Source organism: Arvicanthis niloticus, chromosome 14 (assembly GCF_011762505.2).
Source record: "Arvicanthis niloticus isolate mArvNil1 chromosome 14, mArvNil1.pat.X, whole genome shotgun sequence".
NCBI classification, from domain to species: domain Eukaryota; kingdom Metazoa; phylum Chordata; class Mammalia; order Rodentia; family Muridae; genus Arvicanthis; species Arvicanthis niloticus.
The window spans coordinates 49,808,586-49,828,018 of record NC_047671.1 but is presented as its reverse complement, the minus strand read 5'-3'; the positions used below and the strand labels follow the sequence as shown (position 1 = coordinate 49,828,018).

The following is a 19,433-nucleotide window of genomic DNA, read 5'->3' as shown; positions in this document are numbered from 1 at the left end:
TGCAGAGGACCTGCATTTGCTTTCTAGCACCTGAATGGCGATTCACTACCATCTATAACTTCTGTTCCAAGGAACCCAGTGCCCTTTTCTGGCCTCCATGGGCACCTGGCACGCACAAGGATGCATTTGCATAAATATATGCAAAACACTCATAAAATAAAAATACATCTTTAAAAAAAAGAAGAGCTGATATAAGTGTTGGCTGTGTCATGTATCAAGAAAAATAGTATTCAAAATCCACTTTCTCCTTTAGGTTTGTTGGAATTAAGTATGTTAAAGCCTACCAAACAGTATTGTTATTTTGTAGGCACTCCATAGAAAGGTCGTAGGTAAAACTATAAGGCTGCCTCAGGAAAGCCTGTTCTAGCAAGAGACAGCTTTAGTTGGCTTGGAGGGGGTCTTGCAAAGAAGAGCGTAGCCACTAACTGTCATCACATGCACAGCACACTCCCATGCGTTTCTCCAACAACCAAGGTCCACAGGCCTGCCTCTTTCCCACCTTTTCAATGTGTAAAACATATGTGTACAACATATGTGTGCATGCACACGCTAAGTGGTGAAATGATAGAAAAAAAAAAGTACAGCAGAGGAAGCCAAGGATGACTAAGAGGGAACTCCTAGAAAGAAATCTCGGCCAAAGTCTCTCCTGCTCATTTCTGAATCCATACTTCAGTATCATCAGGAAGACAGCTGGCTCCTTGGGACCATGCCCACCTCGTGATGACCACCATAACCCTTTAGCAGCATGCAGAGACTGCACATAAATCTAGCAACCTTGAGTTTTCAAAGTCAGACATAAAATGTCATATGCTATAAATCGATTCCATATATGCTATAAACTGATTCCTGTGAATGCCCAGCTTGGGAAAGTTCAGAGAGAAAGAAGATAGAGTTAACAAGAAAAAAATGACATGGCAGCTCACACCCGTAACCCCAGCACTTGGGAGGCTGAGGCAAGAGAATTCTTAGTTTACGGCCAGCATACTTAGAAGCCAGCCACAGCTATAAGATCTTGTCTCAAATTTTCTATATAATCAAATAAAGGCACATGAAACAAATACCCCTTGCTCCTACAAAGTTTTTAAATTTAAAACTAAAGCTCATGCCAGGGGATGGTAAGACGGCTCAGTGAATACAAAGTACTTGACTCCAAGCATAGTGGCAAGCCATGGACAGGTATGTGTGCATGAACAAACACACACACACAAACATTTTAAATAAAAAAGTTTATGTCAGTACCTGGAACAAAAAAATAAAAAGCTTAATACCAGGGACTGATAGAAGGGAGAATCGAAAGCTCCTGCTACTTACCAGAGAAGGAAAGGGCGACCTTTATATGAACATCTCAGTTTGTATGTGCACTGAAATATCCTTAGATACTCCATAAGAATGTGCACAACCTTTATGTGTGCGTTAAAAAGTAATTGCTAATGGATATGGAGTCTCTCTTGGAGATTGAAAAAATATTCTGAAACAAAACAATGGTGACAGTCCCACCATTTTGCACAATCCCCAAACTGTATATCTAAGAATGGTGACATAAAAACCAAGAGCAAAAGCTGGGGGTAGCAGCCCACACTGTTAGTCTCAGCATTTAGGAGTCTGAAGCAGGCAGATCTCTTTGCATTTCAGGCCAGCCTCATCTGCATAGAGACTTCCAGAACAGCCAGAGCTACAAAGTGAAACCATCTCAAAAAACAAAAACAACAACAAAAAAACAAAAACAAAAAAGAATCTTCCTGGGACTTAGAAAATAAGCCTGAAGGAACCAGAGCAAAGTCCACACTCCCTATGACTCCACCGTGAACAGGAAGAGTCCAGAGGTGGACTGCTTTGGGCTAGCAAAAACCTTTAGGTAGGCGGAAGCCAAACCACGTAAGAGAGTCCAAGCCCTCTCCTGGGCTAGCATCTCAGCACAGAGCCATGACTCAGAGCTCCTGTATCCACACAAGCAGAGGCTGCCCACAGGGAGCACACAATGCAACCACAGATACCAACTTAGAATCTCCTCCTTCTCTTCCTCCTCCTCCTCCTCTTCCCAAGGGCACAAAGGGTTATCTACCAAGAGGAGAAAGAACAGAAAAAATCCTGCTGACAGCATATGGGTGTATATAGGTGCAGATCACAGGTAGAGGTGTATGTGTGTGGGGTGTGTGTGTTTGTGACCTACACTCTTCAGGGCTTCACCAAGTTAGATGTTGAACTGTGGGAACAAAGCACTGCCGCAGGAAGAGGATATGTGTGGGCTTTTCCTACTTTCCTTCTTCATCTCTCCTCATATGTGTTTCCTTTCTACTCTTCTCTAAAGCACTCAATTTTCCAGGATCCCACTGTCCTGTCCAGAAAAAACGGTGGCTCAGTATCTCTTTACCACAGCCTCATATGTGTGCACATGCACATGCGCACATCCATCTAACCCGAGTGAATGAACTGCAGCAACTGCTGACTCAAAACTCTGTCAACAGCTGCCTTGGAGCAACACAGAAGTCAAGAGTTCCAGAGCAGCAAGTCATAAGCTGCTGTTTCCTCTAAGATTCCCTGTTGTACCTGGTCCAGCAGCATTTCAGGATATCTCTATACTCATGAGACTTCTGATTTATTACATGTGTCCTAAGACCCAGGGGAATATGGCAGACAGAGAAAACAGCACAATTGCCTCTTTAAGCCTTGAAGGTAGGTACACTAGGATGGACATGAAATCAAAAACGAGAAAGCCCTTGTTCTAACTGAGGAAAAGAACCAAGGGAACCCCAGCATCCATGTTTCTGATCTATCTCCATAGTCACCTCTCTGCTGAGCAGACTAAACAATCAGGAAATTGACTTCCTCCCTCTGTAGGACTACTGAGTACTCAGAGTAGCACAAAACCTGGTCAGTGTGTGACTATGCAGGATCTAGAACATTGCTAACTAGGAGAATGGGCCCACATATGTGGGGGTAGAGGCAGAGTCTGAGAAAATGGTCAAAGCTGGAAACCTAGAAGACAGAAGTGACAAGAGAAGCATGGAAGTAAAACCTGCCAAGAAACACTAAGAGCTCAGCTCAGTTAGAAAAAGTTAATGGTTCAAGAAAAAAAAATCCTGAGACACAGCTATGAACAACCACCAAAGAGGAAGTGTTCTTGTTAATAAGCTTCCTTGGGGAAGAGGAAACTGGGACAGATGGGACAGCCATTATCATCCTAAATAACTCATCCATGTCTGAAACTACCCTAATTATACCTCTTGTCCTATTTTTACAGAATTGGGGAGAGGAACACTCTTTCCAGACAGGGGGTTCATCAGAAACCCTCCCTGGTACAGTTCACTGCCTCCAAAACACCTGCTGTAATGTCCTAGGCTAGAGTTTTCTGGCCTGGATAGAGGGGCATTGTAATTTCCTTCCGATAACGCAGGGCTTAATAGAAAGAGCCCTGGATTTGGATTTGTAAAATCAGGACACAGTTATGGCTTTACCACAGGCCTTAGGTGTGGGGCCGTAACTCCTACATATGAGCAGAGTGGATACTAATCAATATTAGGGCCTTTACGTTTATCAAGGTTCCAACACAGACCTCAATTAGCAGTAAGTGAAGCTTATAAGGAAGCTGGGAAACAGCCTAGGAAGACTCCAGAGAGATAGACGTCTTTCTTGACTTTCATTCTAGTATGTAAAAGGCCTACATGCAATGTAGACAGGCTTGGAGATAAAGTTGAATCATTAAAGCCACAAGCTGACTCAGTCACAGCTGGAAATGGGAGCTCTGATATAGTCACATGGATTCTTCCCCTAGACACTCAAGCCATTGTTCTTCCACACCCTGCAGACTGTAGCAATTTACATGCTACTTTTAATGAACAGTCCTAATAGTAACTCTCCTCTTCTAGCTCCTCAATGGGTCTTTGTATCAGGGGTCACTCCTTCATGTCTCCAGAGACTGGAAGATTTTAACATTCCTAGAGACTCTAGGGGAAAAGCTAGTGTCTTTGAACAGAGACAGCTGCCTCTGGAAGGGAAAGAATGTGAGGCAGACAAGCCTGCCAGTGCTCTGCTTCTCTGGCTCCCAGCACTTGGTCACGAGCAGCAAGTTCTCAACCTGTGGGTCTTGACCCATTTGGAGGTTACATAGCAGACATCCTGCATATCGGATATTTACATTACAATTTAATTACAGTTATGAAGTAGTAACAAAAATAATTTTATAGCTGGGGGTCAGTACAACATGAAGAACTGTATTAAAGGGTTGCAGCATTAGGAATGGAGAGAACCAGCCATCATGAAAACAGTCAGACGTAGACAGACAAAGAGTGGAACAGCTGGGTCCAGCAGCCCTGGAGGGAGCTTACGACTCCTGGAGCCTCTGTACTTTGAAAATGGGGCCTTCAAAACTGCAGCCTTTCTCTTCTAAGAAAAGAGCCTAAGTCCTTGGCATGACATTCTGATGAGAGGCTACATCACTTCAGATGAGGCGAAACCCAAGTGTAAAAAGCTCTCCAGAGTAACTGGAAAAGTTTTAATGAGAGCTTCCCAGATTTTTGTTGAGCGTAGCAAACCAGATCAGAAAGATAAGAATATAAACTGAGGCTGACTTAAACCACGCAATCCTTGTTTTCAACTTCTTTTAATTTCAGTGTTTTCTGAAAGTGCCCTTCCATTGTCTTTCTAACTGGGAGATAGTACTCTGACTCATTCATAGTCTCTACTGAAAAGGTAGCTCTGAGAAAAACCCTTTTTTCTCTATTAGCATGTCTGGTTTTTCACTAGGAAAGCAGTAGAGACAGGGGCATACCCAGCAGCCTGCACAGGAAGCATCTGGATCTCTAGTACAATTCCTCAGGAAGAGGCTTAAAAGGGAATTCCCCACCAAAGTCTGAGTAGACTAGACTGAGTCAGGAGGGTCAGGGAAGACAGCACAGTGAGATGCATTAGGTACTTCTGCTAGGTGGGAAACAGTGCTGAGAGAACCTATACAAAATTAAGACCCAAAGGAGTCCCATTAGCTGTGCTTGCCATACAAAGGCCCATCTGTAAAACTGATACCCACTTCTCCTCCCTTTTGAGACCCTATACTCAGAAACGGCCATGTAATGGACAAGTTGTAACCAGGGATTTTTGTTTGTTTGTTTGTTTGTTTGTTTGTTTGTTTGTTTAAGAAGGGGCTTAGAGCATATCCTGGGAAGCTCTTGGAAGAAAATTTTCCTGAGTATTTGGAGTATAGGTAGAAAGAGGCAGCCAGTTATTACAGGAGAATCACAGCAAGCCATGTGGGCCAGGAAACTGAGTTTATACAGGTTTATATAATCTGCACCTTTGGCTAGGTCCTCGTTCAGGGTGTGAGGCATTAAAGGTTCCAGAGACACCACTGTATCCAGCCATCTTGTCTCTACAGAGCCTTTGCCAGCAGATAGGAAAATGAGAGCCAGGCTTGAAGTCTGTCAGAATGATGCTCTCACTGTAGTTGTTACTCTGATACAAAGAAGCCATGACATCTGGGCCTTCAAAGGATTCTAGTGAGGACTTTCTAACATGAGAGGAAGAGGCCCAGACCACCCAGTGCACAGAAATAGGAAGCTTCTAAACCTGAAGCATCACGTTCTTTTTCAGCCCTCCACTAGCATGATGAGGAGCAGAGACCCCCCACAACCCCCACCCAACTAATTGGGCTCCATTTGTTTACTTACCCTGCCGGGGCCCTCTTTTCCGTCGGAATGCTGCCCCTGACTGCAGAGCTTCTAGAAGACTGTCCATCACACCTGTCTCATCCCCCTCTGTGGTGAACAAAGACAGAGGCGTAAATTTTTCAGTCAGAGCAGCATAGCAAATGTCAAAGTGCACATGAAATGCATGGCTGCTGTGCGGCTTTTCCCACCCCTGCACACTGACCGAGACCTCATGAGAGACAAGAAAGGGTCAACCTTTCACACCTCAGACTCATTATTACTTGAGTCAGTTTTAAAACTGCCTGAAGACGCAGTGCCTATTAGTGTAAACCTGAGGTGTTACAATGTCATCCTACCTGCACTAATCAGGACCAGCACACAGACTCCTGACACTGACTCCAAAATCTGAGTAAACAGAGACCATGGTTATAAACCAAAAGGCAGCTATGCCAGACAAATCGGCCACATCTGTAATCCCAGTACTTGGGAGGTAGAAGCAGGAAGATGTGGAGTTTGAAGCTAGCCTGGGCTAAGTAGGAAGAATTGTTTGTGGAGGTGGGGAGCAACTATTCTATTATCAATTTCAGTGTTTCACTCCAGTCCCACATCAATGACTGAGGGCTTGGGCTTCAGGAGGGTCAAAGGCAGACAGCACACTGGTCAAGACTGAATTTCATATTACTACTGCTTCCAGTGGTTGCATCTTCCTGAAGATAGCTCTGCATGTGACAGCTGAAAGCAGCCTGGCTGGAATGCAAAGAGTTAATGTAGAATCCCAGTTCTAGCCAGGCTCAGTTTCCATGGCAACAGCTCAGGATAGTGAAATCTGAGACTGAAATCCCAAGGAGCTGGTTGGCTATGAGCTGAAGACTAGGGTTCATTACTGCCAGTGCCATCTGCTGTCTGAACATCACCAGTGCATCTGACCTACATTCAGTTTCATTTGCTTGACCCAGGCACTTAGAATAGGGTAAGGTCCACTACGCCACCTGCTGGCTGGGTTATATAGCCCTTATCCCAAATGTCATTTGGACTCCACCTTGTTCCCATTACATCTTACACAATATAGAAAGAGTAAAACCCTAGAGACCCACGGAGAACAGGGAGGGAAATGATGAACACTTGGTATACATTTTAACAGTTTTATGGAAACAAAGTTGGTGGCTTAAATACAACTGAGATAAAGGCAAGAAACTACTCTCAAAGTCTCTGGGAGCAAACCATGATGGTCTTTGCTGTTTCTGCTCAGCAAATTTTTAAGACTTGGCAGATTTAAGAACCCCTCACTTTCAGAGGCTTATAGACCTTACAGATCAGGGCCATGTGCAACATGTGCTGCATTTACTGTATTTCCGCTGCCCAGAGGAGTAGTGGGGGCAGGGAATCCTCAGCAGGAAAGCAGCAGAGACAGGAACAGAGGGCCAGTAATTGAGACCATATGTTCAAACAAAGACATGTTTCTGCTGGAGAAAGAGTGGCCAGTGTTTCGCCCTCTTCTAGAAATTCAATCCATTTATGATCTCGGATGTGCACACACCATTCTATGAGGTAATAGAAACAGCGTATTGGTGAAATAAGGGGAAAGGAGAGCTACTACAAGATGGGAGGAGTCAGGGAGACATTTGGGAAACCCAAATTAACAGCAGGAACAAGAACAGGTCAGGGAATGTTTTTTTTGACAGGCAGAAGTGAAGAGTTAAGTGTAGCAGCAATTCCCAAATCACAAGAGTGAAGAGACATAATCCAAGAGGCAGCAAAGAAAAGGAAAACATGTTAAAATCCAGCACCGAGAGCTTGGAAGCAGAAGGCTACCAAAAGCCATTTGCCAAGAGCTACATGCAGACCTGAGTCCTCAGACAGAGAACCTCCCGGTGCCTTCCCACTGCTCACCTGCATTCATGTCTATGAGTTGTTCTCGCTTCTGCTGCTTCTCCAGTCGCTCCTTTTCTGCCTTCTCCTTAGCTAGTTTTGCTCTCCGCATCTTTTCTTCTGTTTCCCGGCGCTTCTGGTTCTCCTTGACTGCTTGCTGGAGAAGGGGAGGGGACCAGATGGAGAACATGTGGAAACATGTAAACCCTCCAGGAATCATTAGGAACCCCATGAAAATGAGCAGTTCACCCTTGCTCACCAAAAACATATTCCTAAAGTTGTGCAGATCCATAAAGAATTCTTCTACTGACAGCTTCTTAGGGTCAAAGACGAAGTAGTCACCTAGCTCCTTATAGAGAGTCTCCATGTTGGAGTGCATCATCCGTAGCTTGTTATACTGCTCCTGTGCGTCCTTCACAAAGCTGTGCAGCCAGGGAGTAAAGGACCAAGACCAAGAAGCAGACCCGCGCAGGAGTGGTGATGGCACACACCTTTAATCCCAGCAGAGGCAGGTGGATCTCTAAATGCTCAAGCCCAATGTGGTTAACAGAGAGAGCTCCAGGATAGCCACAGCTACACGGAGAAACCCTGTCTTGAAAATACAACCAACCAACAAAACTAACAAATAAAAAGTCAAACAACAACAAAAACCAAAAAGAAACAGACTCAGGTCAAAAACAAAAACAAAAGAAACAGGCCCAGGTCAGAGAACCATTCAAAGACGCAGAGTGGGCTACAAAGGATGCACCATATAGTCCTGTTCATTACACAGAACAGAAGCACTGTGAGTATTGGTAAGAAGACAGTGGCAAACCATAAGCTATGGTTTACCCATACAGTAGAAGCTACATAGGTCACTACAGAAACAAGGCTGAGACATAATGAGGAAGTACTATGTAATGGCAGTGGTTATCTCTGTGGAAGGGGTCTCTGTGACAGCAGTGGGGAACAGAGTAGGAACTCAGGGCTTTTAGAGTAGGTAGCTGTGTTTATAACAGAAACAGGACAGATCAGGCACTTGGAGACTTGTAGTTTATCTGCAAGGTATACGTCTACAATAAGCTTAAAAACTATGTATTTAGTGGAAGAAAAAAATTAGAGGTAAAAACGAAATGCTGCCGTCATCCCTCTCATTCCCCAGGGGACCCAAGTCCTCCAAGAAAGGATATAGTCATCTTCTCAACAAACTTGTCCTTTTCATCGGTGGCAGCTGGGAAATTCTGAACATCTCGTTCCACATCGGCGATCTGTTTCTTCATCTGATCCAAGTTCTTCTGCAAGTTCTCAGCAGAAACTGGGAGACGAACAGAAGAGCTAGAGCAGCTCTCAGTCGCCGAGCCTCACCCTCAGCCACCCTGCTTGGGTTCCTCCTTTTCTTCTCTAGGTACACTGCACTAACCTGAGAAACTCCTCTCTGACTCACATGCTGGTTTTGATCTTTGCAGTAAAAGCATGAGTACTTGCTAACTGAACTTCCAACCTTCACCCACTGTATAATACTAACAGAAGCAGATTTCATTTAATTTAAAATGAACCCATGGGATCCCTGAGATCTTGGTCTCATTTATTTCAGGTTAACAGGGTTTTAGAAGAAGACAGATATAGGTAGGAACACAGAAGCTGGGTAGAGCTCTGCCTACTTTAACCTGGCGTTTTGTGTAGTTTTGGGCAGTGAGGCCACTGTTGACAAAAGCTGTGGACCTAGACCAGGACCAGGGAGGAAAGGACCAAGACCAAGAAGCAGACCCACGCTAGGCGTTGGTGATACACATTTTTGATCCCAGCACCCAGCGGCAGAGGCAAAGAGGCAGAGAGGCAGGTGAATCTCTTGAGTGTTGGAGGCCAGCCTGGTCTACAGGGTGAGCTCCAGGATATCCAGAGTTACATAGAGAAACCCTGTCTTGAATGCAGTATCTTATTTCTTTCCCTATATAGAGACTTTTATGGCTCAGGACCATCATCTTTTTTAGAAAAAATTTCAAATTATATTTATTTGTATTTGTGTGTGTGTGTGTGTGTGTGTGTGTGTGTGTGTGTGTGTGTGTATTGCTTGTAAGAGTTGGTTCTTTCCTTCCACTATATGGGTCTCAGGGACTGAAGTGTTGGAAGCAGGTATCTTTACCCACCTCAGCCATCTTGCTAGCCCAGAACCAGCTTCTAGCTTTGTCCTACAATGCCTTACCTCTGCTGGCTTTCTCTACATGGGCAAGCTCATCAGGAAACTTGAGGACATCGGGGTATTCATTCTCACATAACTCAGCCAAGAAATGCAACAGAGTCATCTTCTGATCTGCGGACTTGGTGTCTCGAAGCTTGTGGGGAGAGGTCAAACCATTAGTCTGGCCTTGCCTCAAACCACCTTAGGCCAATACCGGGCTCAAGCAGCCTTCTGTCCCTCTGTCCTCCTGTCTAACCCCATGGTTCACCTTACAGAGGAAGCTGATACTGAAGCCAAAAGCGCCGGCATTCCTGGAGCCCGCGTTCATATAGTTTCCAACAAGCAGTGTGAGCTCCAGGAGGCTAGAGAAGCCCTCACTCTTCCGAAGCTCTTCACAGGCAGCAGTGACACACACGATCTCAGGCTTGATGTTCTCAACTTGCTCACTGAATTGGAGCTTCAAGAGGATGGCGTTGAGACGAGGCCGAAGACGGGGCACTGTGCCCATCTAGTGAGGAAGAAAAGAAATTCCATTATGGAGCTAATGGAGAGAGACATGAAAAAGGTAACGAGCTGATCCTCCTCTGGGAGATCAGAGCTCCAGAGTGAGGGGGTGGGAACTGATTGACTAAAAGATTCAAAACCAGTTAAGAGGCAAGGAGCAAGCCACCCAGCCGGTCTCCAGAGGGAGGGAAAGAGCGGACTGTTTCAGCCCTCACTCACCACCACGCCAAACTGCTCCGACTCAGCCAGCTCATCATACTCATCCTTCAGCTCAGAAAGCATCTTTAACTGCTCAGGTTCTGGCATCTGTTTAATGAGGTTCTGGAAGAGAGAGTACATGCTGTGTGTGGTGGGGTGGAAGCCTGAGAATCATGACTCAAGTCCCACACTCTGGCCCCTGATCAAGAAGGAAGTGTGGGGGTGGGGCAGCTTTTGAGGTGGGGGGACTCCGCAGTCTTTTAAGGTAACCTGGCCACCAGGAACAGAGCAGCTTCTTCAGCCAGCATTTTAAGTCAAAATTGCTTGAAGAAGCTTCTGCTTACCAAGCAAGAAGACAAAGTTGGCATACAGGACTCCTTGCTGCTTACCTGGATCATAGACTCCGTGAGGACAGCCTCATTCACCTCCAGGATAACGTTCTTAATCTCTTGATAGGGCATTCGGAATGAACCCAAAAAGATTGCTGCCAGAGAATGCGATACAAAGACAGGTTCTTCTCATCATCCTCACCATTTGAGACCATCCTGAAAGCCCACTCTGCCTAGCTAGTTGAAATCCTAGCTCAAGTCCAGAGCTGGAACTTCTATTGTCACCCATTTCCGCACACAAACTACACCGTGTCACACAGTGTGAATGAGCTCAGCACATTCAACAAACACCATGGCCGTGCTCACAGGAACCTTAGAACCACTCAACTGGGGTAGATCCCCTCTCCCACAAAGCTGCCATTGCCCTGAGCTGCTCATTCTCGTCACCCCTTGTTCTCTAATACCCCCCCCCCTTTCCCCGTTCCACCACCACCCACCCTCTTCACTCCCTCCCCTTACTGGAGCTGAGGACCAAACCCAGGGCCTTGTGTTTGTGAGGCAATCCCCAACCAGACCTGCTCATTCTTTAAATGGCCAAGTTCTAAGAAACACTCTTGTCCTTCCAATTCCCTCACGTTCTAATCTGACTCTTCAATATTATCAAGACTCCTCTGTTGGGGCTGGGGAGATGGCTCAGTGGTTAAGAGTATTGGCTGCTCTTGTAGAAGGCCTGGGTTAGTTGCCAGCATCCATGTGGCAGCTCACAACGGCCTACAAGTATCTGCAACACCAGTTCCCTGTAGATCCAGCAGAGTCTCAGGCATCTTCTAACCACATGTACGTGCAGGTAAAACACTTAAACACATAAAATCGAATCTTCTATAAACCAGCTCTCTTTCACTCATCTTTTCACCATCCACCCTGGCTCCTCTATCTGACTCTGTGCAGCCCTGGCTGTCCTGGAACTTGCTCTGCAGACCAGGTTGGCCTTGAATCCAGAGATCTACTTCCTGAATGTGCGCTACCATGGCCAGCTCTTAAGGTGGCCCTGATATCCTTCCCCTTCAGCAGGTGCAGCCAAGTCTATCTTAAGAACCTTCTTTGACCCAGTGCCCCCTTTCCTTTCCAGCATTCTGAAAATACAGATCTCTATTTTTCACCACTAGAACATTCATCTCTCCTGTGCTCACAAAGCCAACAAAAAGGCAGCAGTCAACGAGCGCATGCTATAAAAGGTTCTATCCTGCCATCCGAGACTCAAATCTACTGGCCATGCTGTCCTGGGTGAACGTGCCTTGCTCAGCATGTTGATTTCCACCTTGCGGAGCAGTCAGCACTCAAGTGTCACTGTCCTTCATCTCCTCAACCACCAAGTCCCAGGACTTCTCCGGTGCCTTGCTTTTCGTCCTCACCACCTTAGCCTTGGGGTCCTGATCATTCACTGGTTTAAAGCATTGAGGGCTCATCTTCCTCCTGACTCTTCTACTCAGAAACTGAGCCTGAAATCACACACCAAAGCAGCCTTCCAAAGATGACACAGGGCTCTTAACAGTCACTTTCCTGACTAAAAATCTCCACAGAAACTTCCACAGCTGTAGCTAGCGCTCTGCAGTTTCCAGACTGGATCAAGTAATCTCATGCATATGGGCTCACCCCTCCTGAAGAGAGGTAGTCCTTTCCTTCACTCAGCTCCTTCTAGACAGGTCTCCAGCCTGTTTTAACAGCATCTTGTTGCGAACACTCATGGTGTTGCCCTTCAATACTTCTGGCATGCATAGAAGCTTAGCTTACTGCCAGTGCTGGCCGAGGCATTCTAGGGCAGTCTTATGGCTGCAGCTACCTTCAGCCACTGTTTTGTTTTCATTTCTGTCCTCTCCAGACACATAAGTCAAGAGAACGGAGCTGTCTGACTTGGCTTTGTATTCTCAGGATGAAACAGGCACTTCTGTCTCCTAGCCTGACCTACCCCAAACAATCTAATTCTATCCTCTCCTCACCTGGCAGGGCTAGGGATGTGCTAGGCTACTGCTCTACACGAAATGACACCCAACCCCTCAATTCCTTGGCTTTTCCCCTGTCATTTTACACAGAGTGAACATAGATTTATTAAGGAAAAGTGAGAACTTCCGTGAGTGGGAGCAGTCACGGGGGAGAGATAATGACCCCGATTCCTTTCTAAACCACTTCCTACTTTAGTATCACTCCACTGGGAAACAGAATGCACTGGGTTATAGTCTTTCTTCTACTGTTTTCTAAAGTAACAATTACTCATGTTTGTTCTTAGACACACTTCTTAGGAACAGAGATTTCTAAATACCAATACCTATGAATATTAATCAAAGTTATATGGTCAAGGATAATAAAAACTATGCTTGCTTTGGAAGCTCTGAAGCATATCTACAGATGGAACAATGCAGAGATCAGCATGGTCTTGTGCAAGAAGGACACACACAACTTAATTTTTAGTGTGAAATTGTTAGCCCTAAAGCTGAATTTAAGTAAAAATGTATTATGTATTTAATTTAACCCCCCAACCCCCACCCCACCTCCCAACACAGGGTCTCACTATGTAGCTCTGGCTGCCCTGGAACTTACTATGTAGACCAGGTTGGCCTCAGACTCACAGAGATCCACCTGTCTCTGCCTCCCAAATGTTGGGATTAAAGGTATGTACCATCATGCCCGACTTAGATAAAAATTTAAAGCAAGGAGACGAGAGAGAGAGAGAGAGAGAGAGAGAGAGAGAGAGAGAGAGAGAGAGAGAGAGAGAGGGAGAGGGGGAGAGGGGGAGAGGGGGAGAGAGGGAGAGAGGGAGAGAGGGAGAGAGGGAGGGAGGGAGGGAGGGAGGGAGGGAGGGAGGGAGAGAGAGAGAGAGAAGAGAGAGAGAGAGAGAGAGAGAGAAGAGAGAAATATTAAAACTTACTGTCTTGCTGTATCACTCTGACTATACCTATGGGTATGTGTACTTGCTTGGGTGACTTTGGCCAAGTCATAACATTTGAACTTTAGTTTTCTCACATGGAAAAGTGAAGATGGTAACGGTAAGATTATGAAAGAGTTTATGTATATACTTTTTCATTTATATAACACATGACGAGTACATATCTAATAGACCTTGTCACATGCCAGATTCTTAAATATTTGTTGACCAAAAAATTAATATCTGTATTTCTCAGTATAAAAGAGGTGCAGTCATAGTTGAAATGAACAACAAGAAGTAAGAAACCACTGATCTGACCACAAAACAGACAGTCACTATCCCATCTTTGTGGAAAAGTCTCTGCACTCTAGCTGCTACAGTGAGCATGTGAAGTCTCTCCAACTTGAGAATTTTCCACTAATCAGAGTTCTCAGTCCAGGCGGCAGGCCGGAACAGAAGAAATATGGCATCAGATGCTTAACTGTGGGTCACTGATCTGACAAGTACAAGATCCACCTCACTTACTCTAAATAATAGTAGTTTTAACTGAAGCCACAATAGCAGCTCATTCCTTATTAGAAAGCAGAAGGATGTGCCCTGAGGCTGAGGCTGGAACCCTGTGCTAGACTCCCTGCTGACACCAGAGAAGTAGAACTTTGAAAGAAGTCTGCCAGGCATGGTGGTGCCCAACCCCAGCATGAGGACTGCCAGTTCAAGGGCAGCCAAGCTCCAGAGCAAAGTCACATCTCCAGCCCTCAGTAAAACAAGTAAGGGAACTCTAAGGTTAAAGGATGGGCCTGCCTCCTCTTAGCTCTAAACTCGACACACCCTAAACTCTTCCCCTACTTCCTCAGACTAAAGCTGGTACTTGTTGCCCTGCTGTGCTCCTGAAGGAGTCAAGGAGATGCCAGAGCCCCACCATGCACTGCTTGGCACAGAACAGAAATTTAACAAGAGGAGTTTCACATGAGGGACCTTAGACTCAGGGACAAAGTCCCTACAGGAACAGCTTCACAATGTTTCTAGGGCCACTGGGGTCACAAGAGCTACTCACAGAGATTCTGGGCTGTCTTTGAATCCAGCACTTTCAGCTCTTTTACTTTCTTCTTTTGAACAGATTTCTTTTCTTCTCCACCTTCTTGATCCTTCTTGGCTAGTGAGGGAATTAGAAAAACATGATTTAAGGATAAGCCACCTTTGCACATTACTGAATCACAACTGTCCTGGCAGAATGGCCACCCCATCCTCTCGGTTTTAACTGTACTCCTTCAAACCTAATGTCATTAGCCACTCTTCAATAACTAAATGTTCCCACAGGAATATCTCCTTTTCAATTCTTCAAAAGTCAGTAATGCTGTTCCTCCTTACACAGAATCTACCTACAAAGAGCAGCTAACTCTCTGTGAAGAACCAAAGAGTAAATATTTTAGGTATCATAAGCTATATGGTCTGTCTTAATTTTTAAAAATTATTTATTTTTACTTTATGTGGACCAGTGTTTTGCCTACACGTCTGTGTGTGCACTGCCTGGAGACTAGAGAATGGTATCAGATCCTCTGGAGCTGGAGTTACAGTTGTAAGCTACCACGTGGGAACTGGGAATGGAACCCAGGTCACCTTGAAGAACAGGCAGTGCTCTTAAGTGCTGACTCATCTCTCCAGCCCCCCACTGGATCTCAAGCTTTCAGTTCCACTCCTGTCACATGAATACAGCTTTATGCCAGTATATAAATAAGCGGCATGGCTGCGTCCCAGTAAAACTTCATTCAAAAACACTGTGATTGATTATATATATATATATATATATATATATATATATATATATATATATATATATATATATATACACAGCTTTCTAACCCCTATGCTGAGTCTCCTACAGCTAGTCTCCGGTTTGTGCCCACTAAAAAGCTTCATTATCTTTCAAAGTTCACTTTAAACATGGCTCTCCCTATAAAAGTGTCGTTAATTTCTCCAGCTCCTATGATCTCTTAGTCACTGATGAATGTGAACAAAAAGAGGTGGAATAAGCTCCTTTCCTGCCATGGTCCTTTTCATTATTAAAGCAGTATATTCACCCCTTTCCACTAAGTCTTCCCCAGTAAATGTACTCACTTTCTGCTTTGATAAAAACAATTTTCACTTTATTTGTAATTTGTACCTTATTTGATACTTTCTAAATGTTTCTTAACCTGTAACCGTGGATATTTTCTCATCTCATTTCAAAATCTCATCTTGATTCTGAGCTTCAAGGATATAGGCAAACTATTTCATTACTATTTCTTCAACAGCTAACTATAGCAAAACTTACTAAAAATGACCGGCTTTGAAGGGGCCTGAACAGTACATAGAAAAGGGAAAGGGACTACAGTGGGCAGACTTAACTGTAGCAGAGAGACTGTACTGCGCAGATATGACTGCATAATGTAAAGTATTATCAGCTTTTAGCCATACAAAAATAGCTCTGAAAGCCAAGGTTGTGTTGGGCAATGGAAATAAGATAGATTAACAAAACTAAGACAAGACCTTCATTCAAGTGTCTTCATTCTAATAAAGTGAAACAGACTAAACCTGCTAATAGACAAGATATTATGTTAGATGACAGTAAGTGTTGTGAAAATCAAGCAAGGAAGAGACTCAGAGGTTTGGCAGGGAGATTGATGGAAACCTTAGGTGAGTGGCTGGGGAATCGCTTACTGAAAAGATGACATTGAATAAAGACCATTAGAAGTTATGGGAATGAGCCTATGTCAGCTAACCTTGGTTGCCAATTTGCCTACATCAGAAATCAACAAAAATCCAAGCGGCTGGGCATGTCTGTGAGGGATTTTCTTTTCTTCTCCCTGACCCCCTTTTTGTTTGAGACAGTCCTGGCTGTCCTGGAATTCACTCTGTAGACCAGGCTGGCCTCAAACTCCAAAAAAGAGATCCACTTGCCTCTGCCTCCTAAGTGCTGGGATTAAAGGCATATACCACCATTAATTAATGTGTGTGTGTGTGTGTGTGTGTGTGTGTATATATATATATATATATATATATATATATATAGTTTACATTTTATATTTCTAATCTTTTATGTGTAGGAATCTATGTAATTTGATATATGTGCCATGTAAGTGCTACAAAATAAGCATGTTGTAGGGTCAACAAAATATAGTAGTATAAAGGTAAAATAGTGATTCTGTGGGAACATGTCAAGTGACTAAAGAAATGGAAGAAATTCATAAGTAGGTATGATAGAGTACTAAAACCAACTCAGATCAATGAAAAGAGGATAGTCTAATACAGAGACTGATTAACTTTTGCTTACAGTACTGAATGGTACACTGGTTAGTTGTATGTCAACTTGACACAAGCTAGAAGCTAGAGTCATTTCGGAAAAGGAAACCTCAGTTGAGAAAATGCCCTCACGATGGTGCATTTTCTTGACTGGTGATTGGTGTGACTGAGCTCAGCTCACTGTGGGCAGTGCCATCCTTGGGCTAATGGCTCTGAGTGCTATGAGAAAGCAGGCTAAGCAAGCCATGAGGAGCAAGCAGTGTTCCTTCAAAGCTTCCCCTCAGTGATGGACTTACAAGCTGGAAGGTAAAATAAGCCCTTTCCTTCCCAAGTTACTTTCGGTCACGGTGTTTCATCACATCAGTATAAATCCTAGCTATGGCAGATGATAAATAATTCAAGGTAGCACATCTATTCAATTCTGCTGGTAAAATATGAAGGTAGCCACCCACAATGATTATTTGAATAGATTGCTGTGATCCAGTAAAACTTTATTAATAAGATAGACTGGTACAATTTCTGATTCCTAATCTAATCCACAGCGCTAGAACAACTAGCTCTCCAACAATTAAAGAAAAAGAGGCCATTTATTTGAGAGAGATCAAGGCAGGTTCACGAAAGAGTCGAAAGAGAAAGGTAATGATGTAATTATATTATAATCTCAAAAATAAAAATTAGTTTAAAAACCTTTCTAATAATAACAAGAAAGTAAGATGGTATAAAAGAGCCTGGGCTGGTGAGATGGCTCTGCAGGTAAAGGCACTGGATGGAACCCACACAGTGAAAGGGAAAGAATCAATTCTCACAGGCTCTTCTCTGGTCTCCACATGTGTGCCATGGTACACATGCACTTCATCACACATACTCAATGTTTAAAACAAAAGATAGTTTGGTTTAATCCTATGACATAAAAAAAAATTCAATATAATGAGAACAATCAAATAAATTATCTAAAAACGCTGGTGTAATGCTCAGAAAATCACCGTGAACACATGGAACAGTTAGTTGCTAAGAAGTGGTGATCTGATCGGCAACGTGAACTACATACTGGAGAACTGCTTCAAGACAAACATATGGTTCTGTGGGGAAGGAATGGCCCACTCTACCCAAAGAAAGGACTATGTGGCTTTCCTCAGTAAGAGGGAATTCAAAAGGATTCATCTTGAGAATGTGAACCTAGAAATGGAAAACCAGGGGCACACAAGGCACAAGTCCTGTCACAGCTCAACCCTGACTGCCTTAAGGTGGTCCCCCCTCACCCTAGAGAATACTGTAAGATCTTTTCCCAACATGTTAACATCATTTGGAGTTGCTACAATTTTTTATGTACAATATCTGGTGTCATGCCAAAACATGGACACTTACCCAAATTCAAAGGGAAAACATCCAGTTAGCTATACAATCTGACCCAGATAATGGAGCAAGGACTTACGGCCATACTATATAGTCATTCCTAGTGGAGGCTCATGTCCATGCTCATTAGATTTTTGTCCACTTGACACAAACTTAACAGAGAAAATGCCTTTATCAGATCACCTGTAGTCAAGTCTGCAGAGCACGTTCTTAATTAACAATCAATTAACAATCGATGTGTCTGGCTCACTGGGTGGGACCACCTCTGGGTAGGTGGTCCTGTGCTGTACAAGAAAACAGACTGAGCAAGCTATGGATGGCAAGCCATGAGGAGCAAGCCAGTAGCAGTGTCCCTCTATGGTCTCTGCTTCAGGTCATGCCTCCAGTTTCCTGCCCTGAATTCCCTTCATAAAGGACTGTAGGATAAAATAAACCCTTTCCTCCCCAAGGTGCTCTGTGGTCATGCTGTTTAACACAGCAAAAAAACCCAAACTAACACACACCTATATCCCCACCATTTGGGGTTGAGACAGGAGGACCACAATTACATCCCCACCATTTGGGGGTTGAGACAGGAGGACCACAATGAGAGCTCAAGGCCAGGAAGAACTAAATATCTGAGATTCTTTCTTAAAATAAAATAAATAAAAATTTAAACAGAGAAAAAAACTATGGTAATATATTTGAGAAAATTGGGGTATTGGGGAAAAAAAACCTCAGAAGGAAAGCATGAAGTAAATAGTTAACACCAAGTTCTAGTGTTGTGTTGGTTCATTTCTGTCAACTGAACCCAAGTGAAAGAAGGAAACCTTAATTGAGGGATATCTCATCAGATTGCCTTCAGGAAAGTCTGTGGGGGCACTTTCTTAATTACTGATATCAGAGGGCCCAGCCCACTGTGGGTGTTACCACAGGCAAGTGGTCCTGGATAGTACACGAAAGCAGGCCAAGCAAGCTAAGCAGCACTCCTCCGCAGTCTCTCCTGCGCTTCCTGCCTTCAGTTCCTGCCTGGGCTTCCCCATCATGATAGAGTGTAAGCTGTAACATGAAATAAACCCTTTCTTCCTTAAGTTGGTTTTGGTCAATGTTTTATTTTGGCAATAGAAAGTAACTATTTTAGTTAGGGCTTAGCCATGCTGTTTTTAAGAGGGCAGTGGAAGGACCTTGAAGCTATGGGCTAGAAA

General features: G+C 44.1%; 1 protein-coding gene across 2 annotated transcripts in view; it reads right to left on the bottom strand.

Moving 5' to 3' along the window:
• The window catches only part of Diaph1 (diaphanous related formin 1), a 91,924-nt gene that overhangs the window by 2,146 nt on the left and 70,345 nt on the right, over positions 1–19,433 (bottom strand). For both annotated transcript variants that reach the window (XM_034518092.2, XM_076912758.1), the window contains 9 exons: positions 14,672–14,770; positions 10,758–10,852; positions 10,390–10,491; positions 9,935–10,174; positions 9,691–9,820; positions 8,678–8,802; positions 7,768–7,932; positions 7,530–7,665; positions 5,661–5,747 (listed from right to left, as the gene is read on the bottom strand). In XM_034518092.2, coding sequence (XP_034373983.1) covers positions 5,661–5,747; positions 7,530–7,665; positions 7,768–7,932; positions 8,678–8,802; positions 9,691–9,820; positions 9,935–10,174; positions 10,390–10,491; positions 10,758–10,852; positions 14,672–14,770 — 1,179 coding nt within the window. The remainder of the gene's footprint in view (positions 1–5,660; positions 5,748–7,529; positions 7,666–7,767; positions 7,933–8,677; positions 8,803–9,690; positions 9,821–9,934; positions 10,175–10,389; positions 10,492–10,757; positions 10,853–14,671; positions 14,771–19,433) is intronic.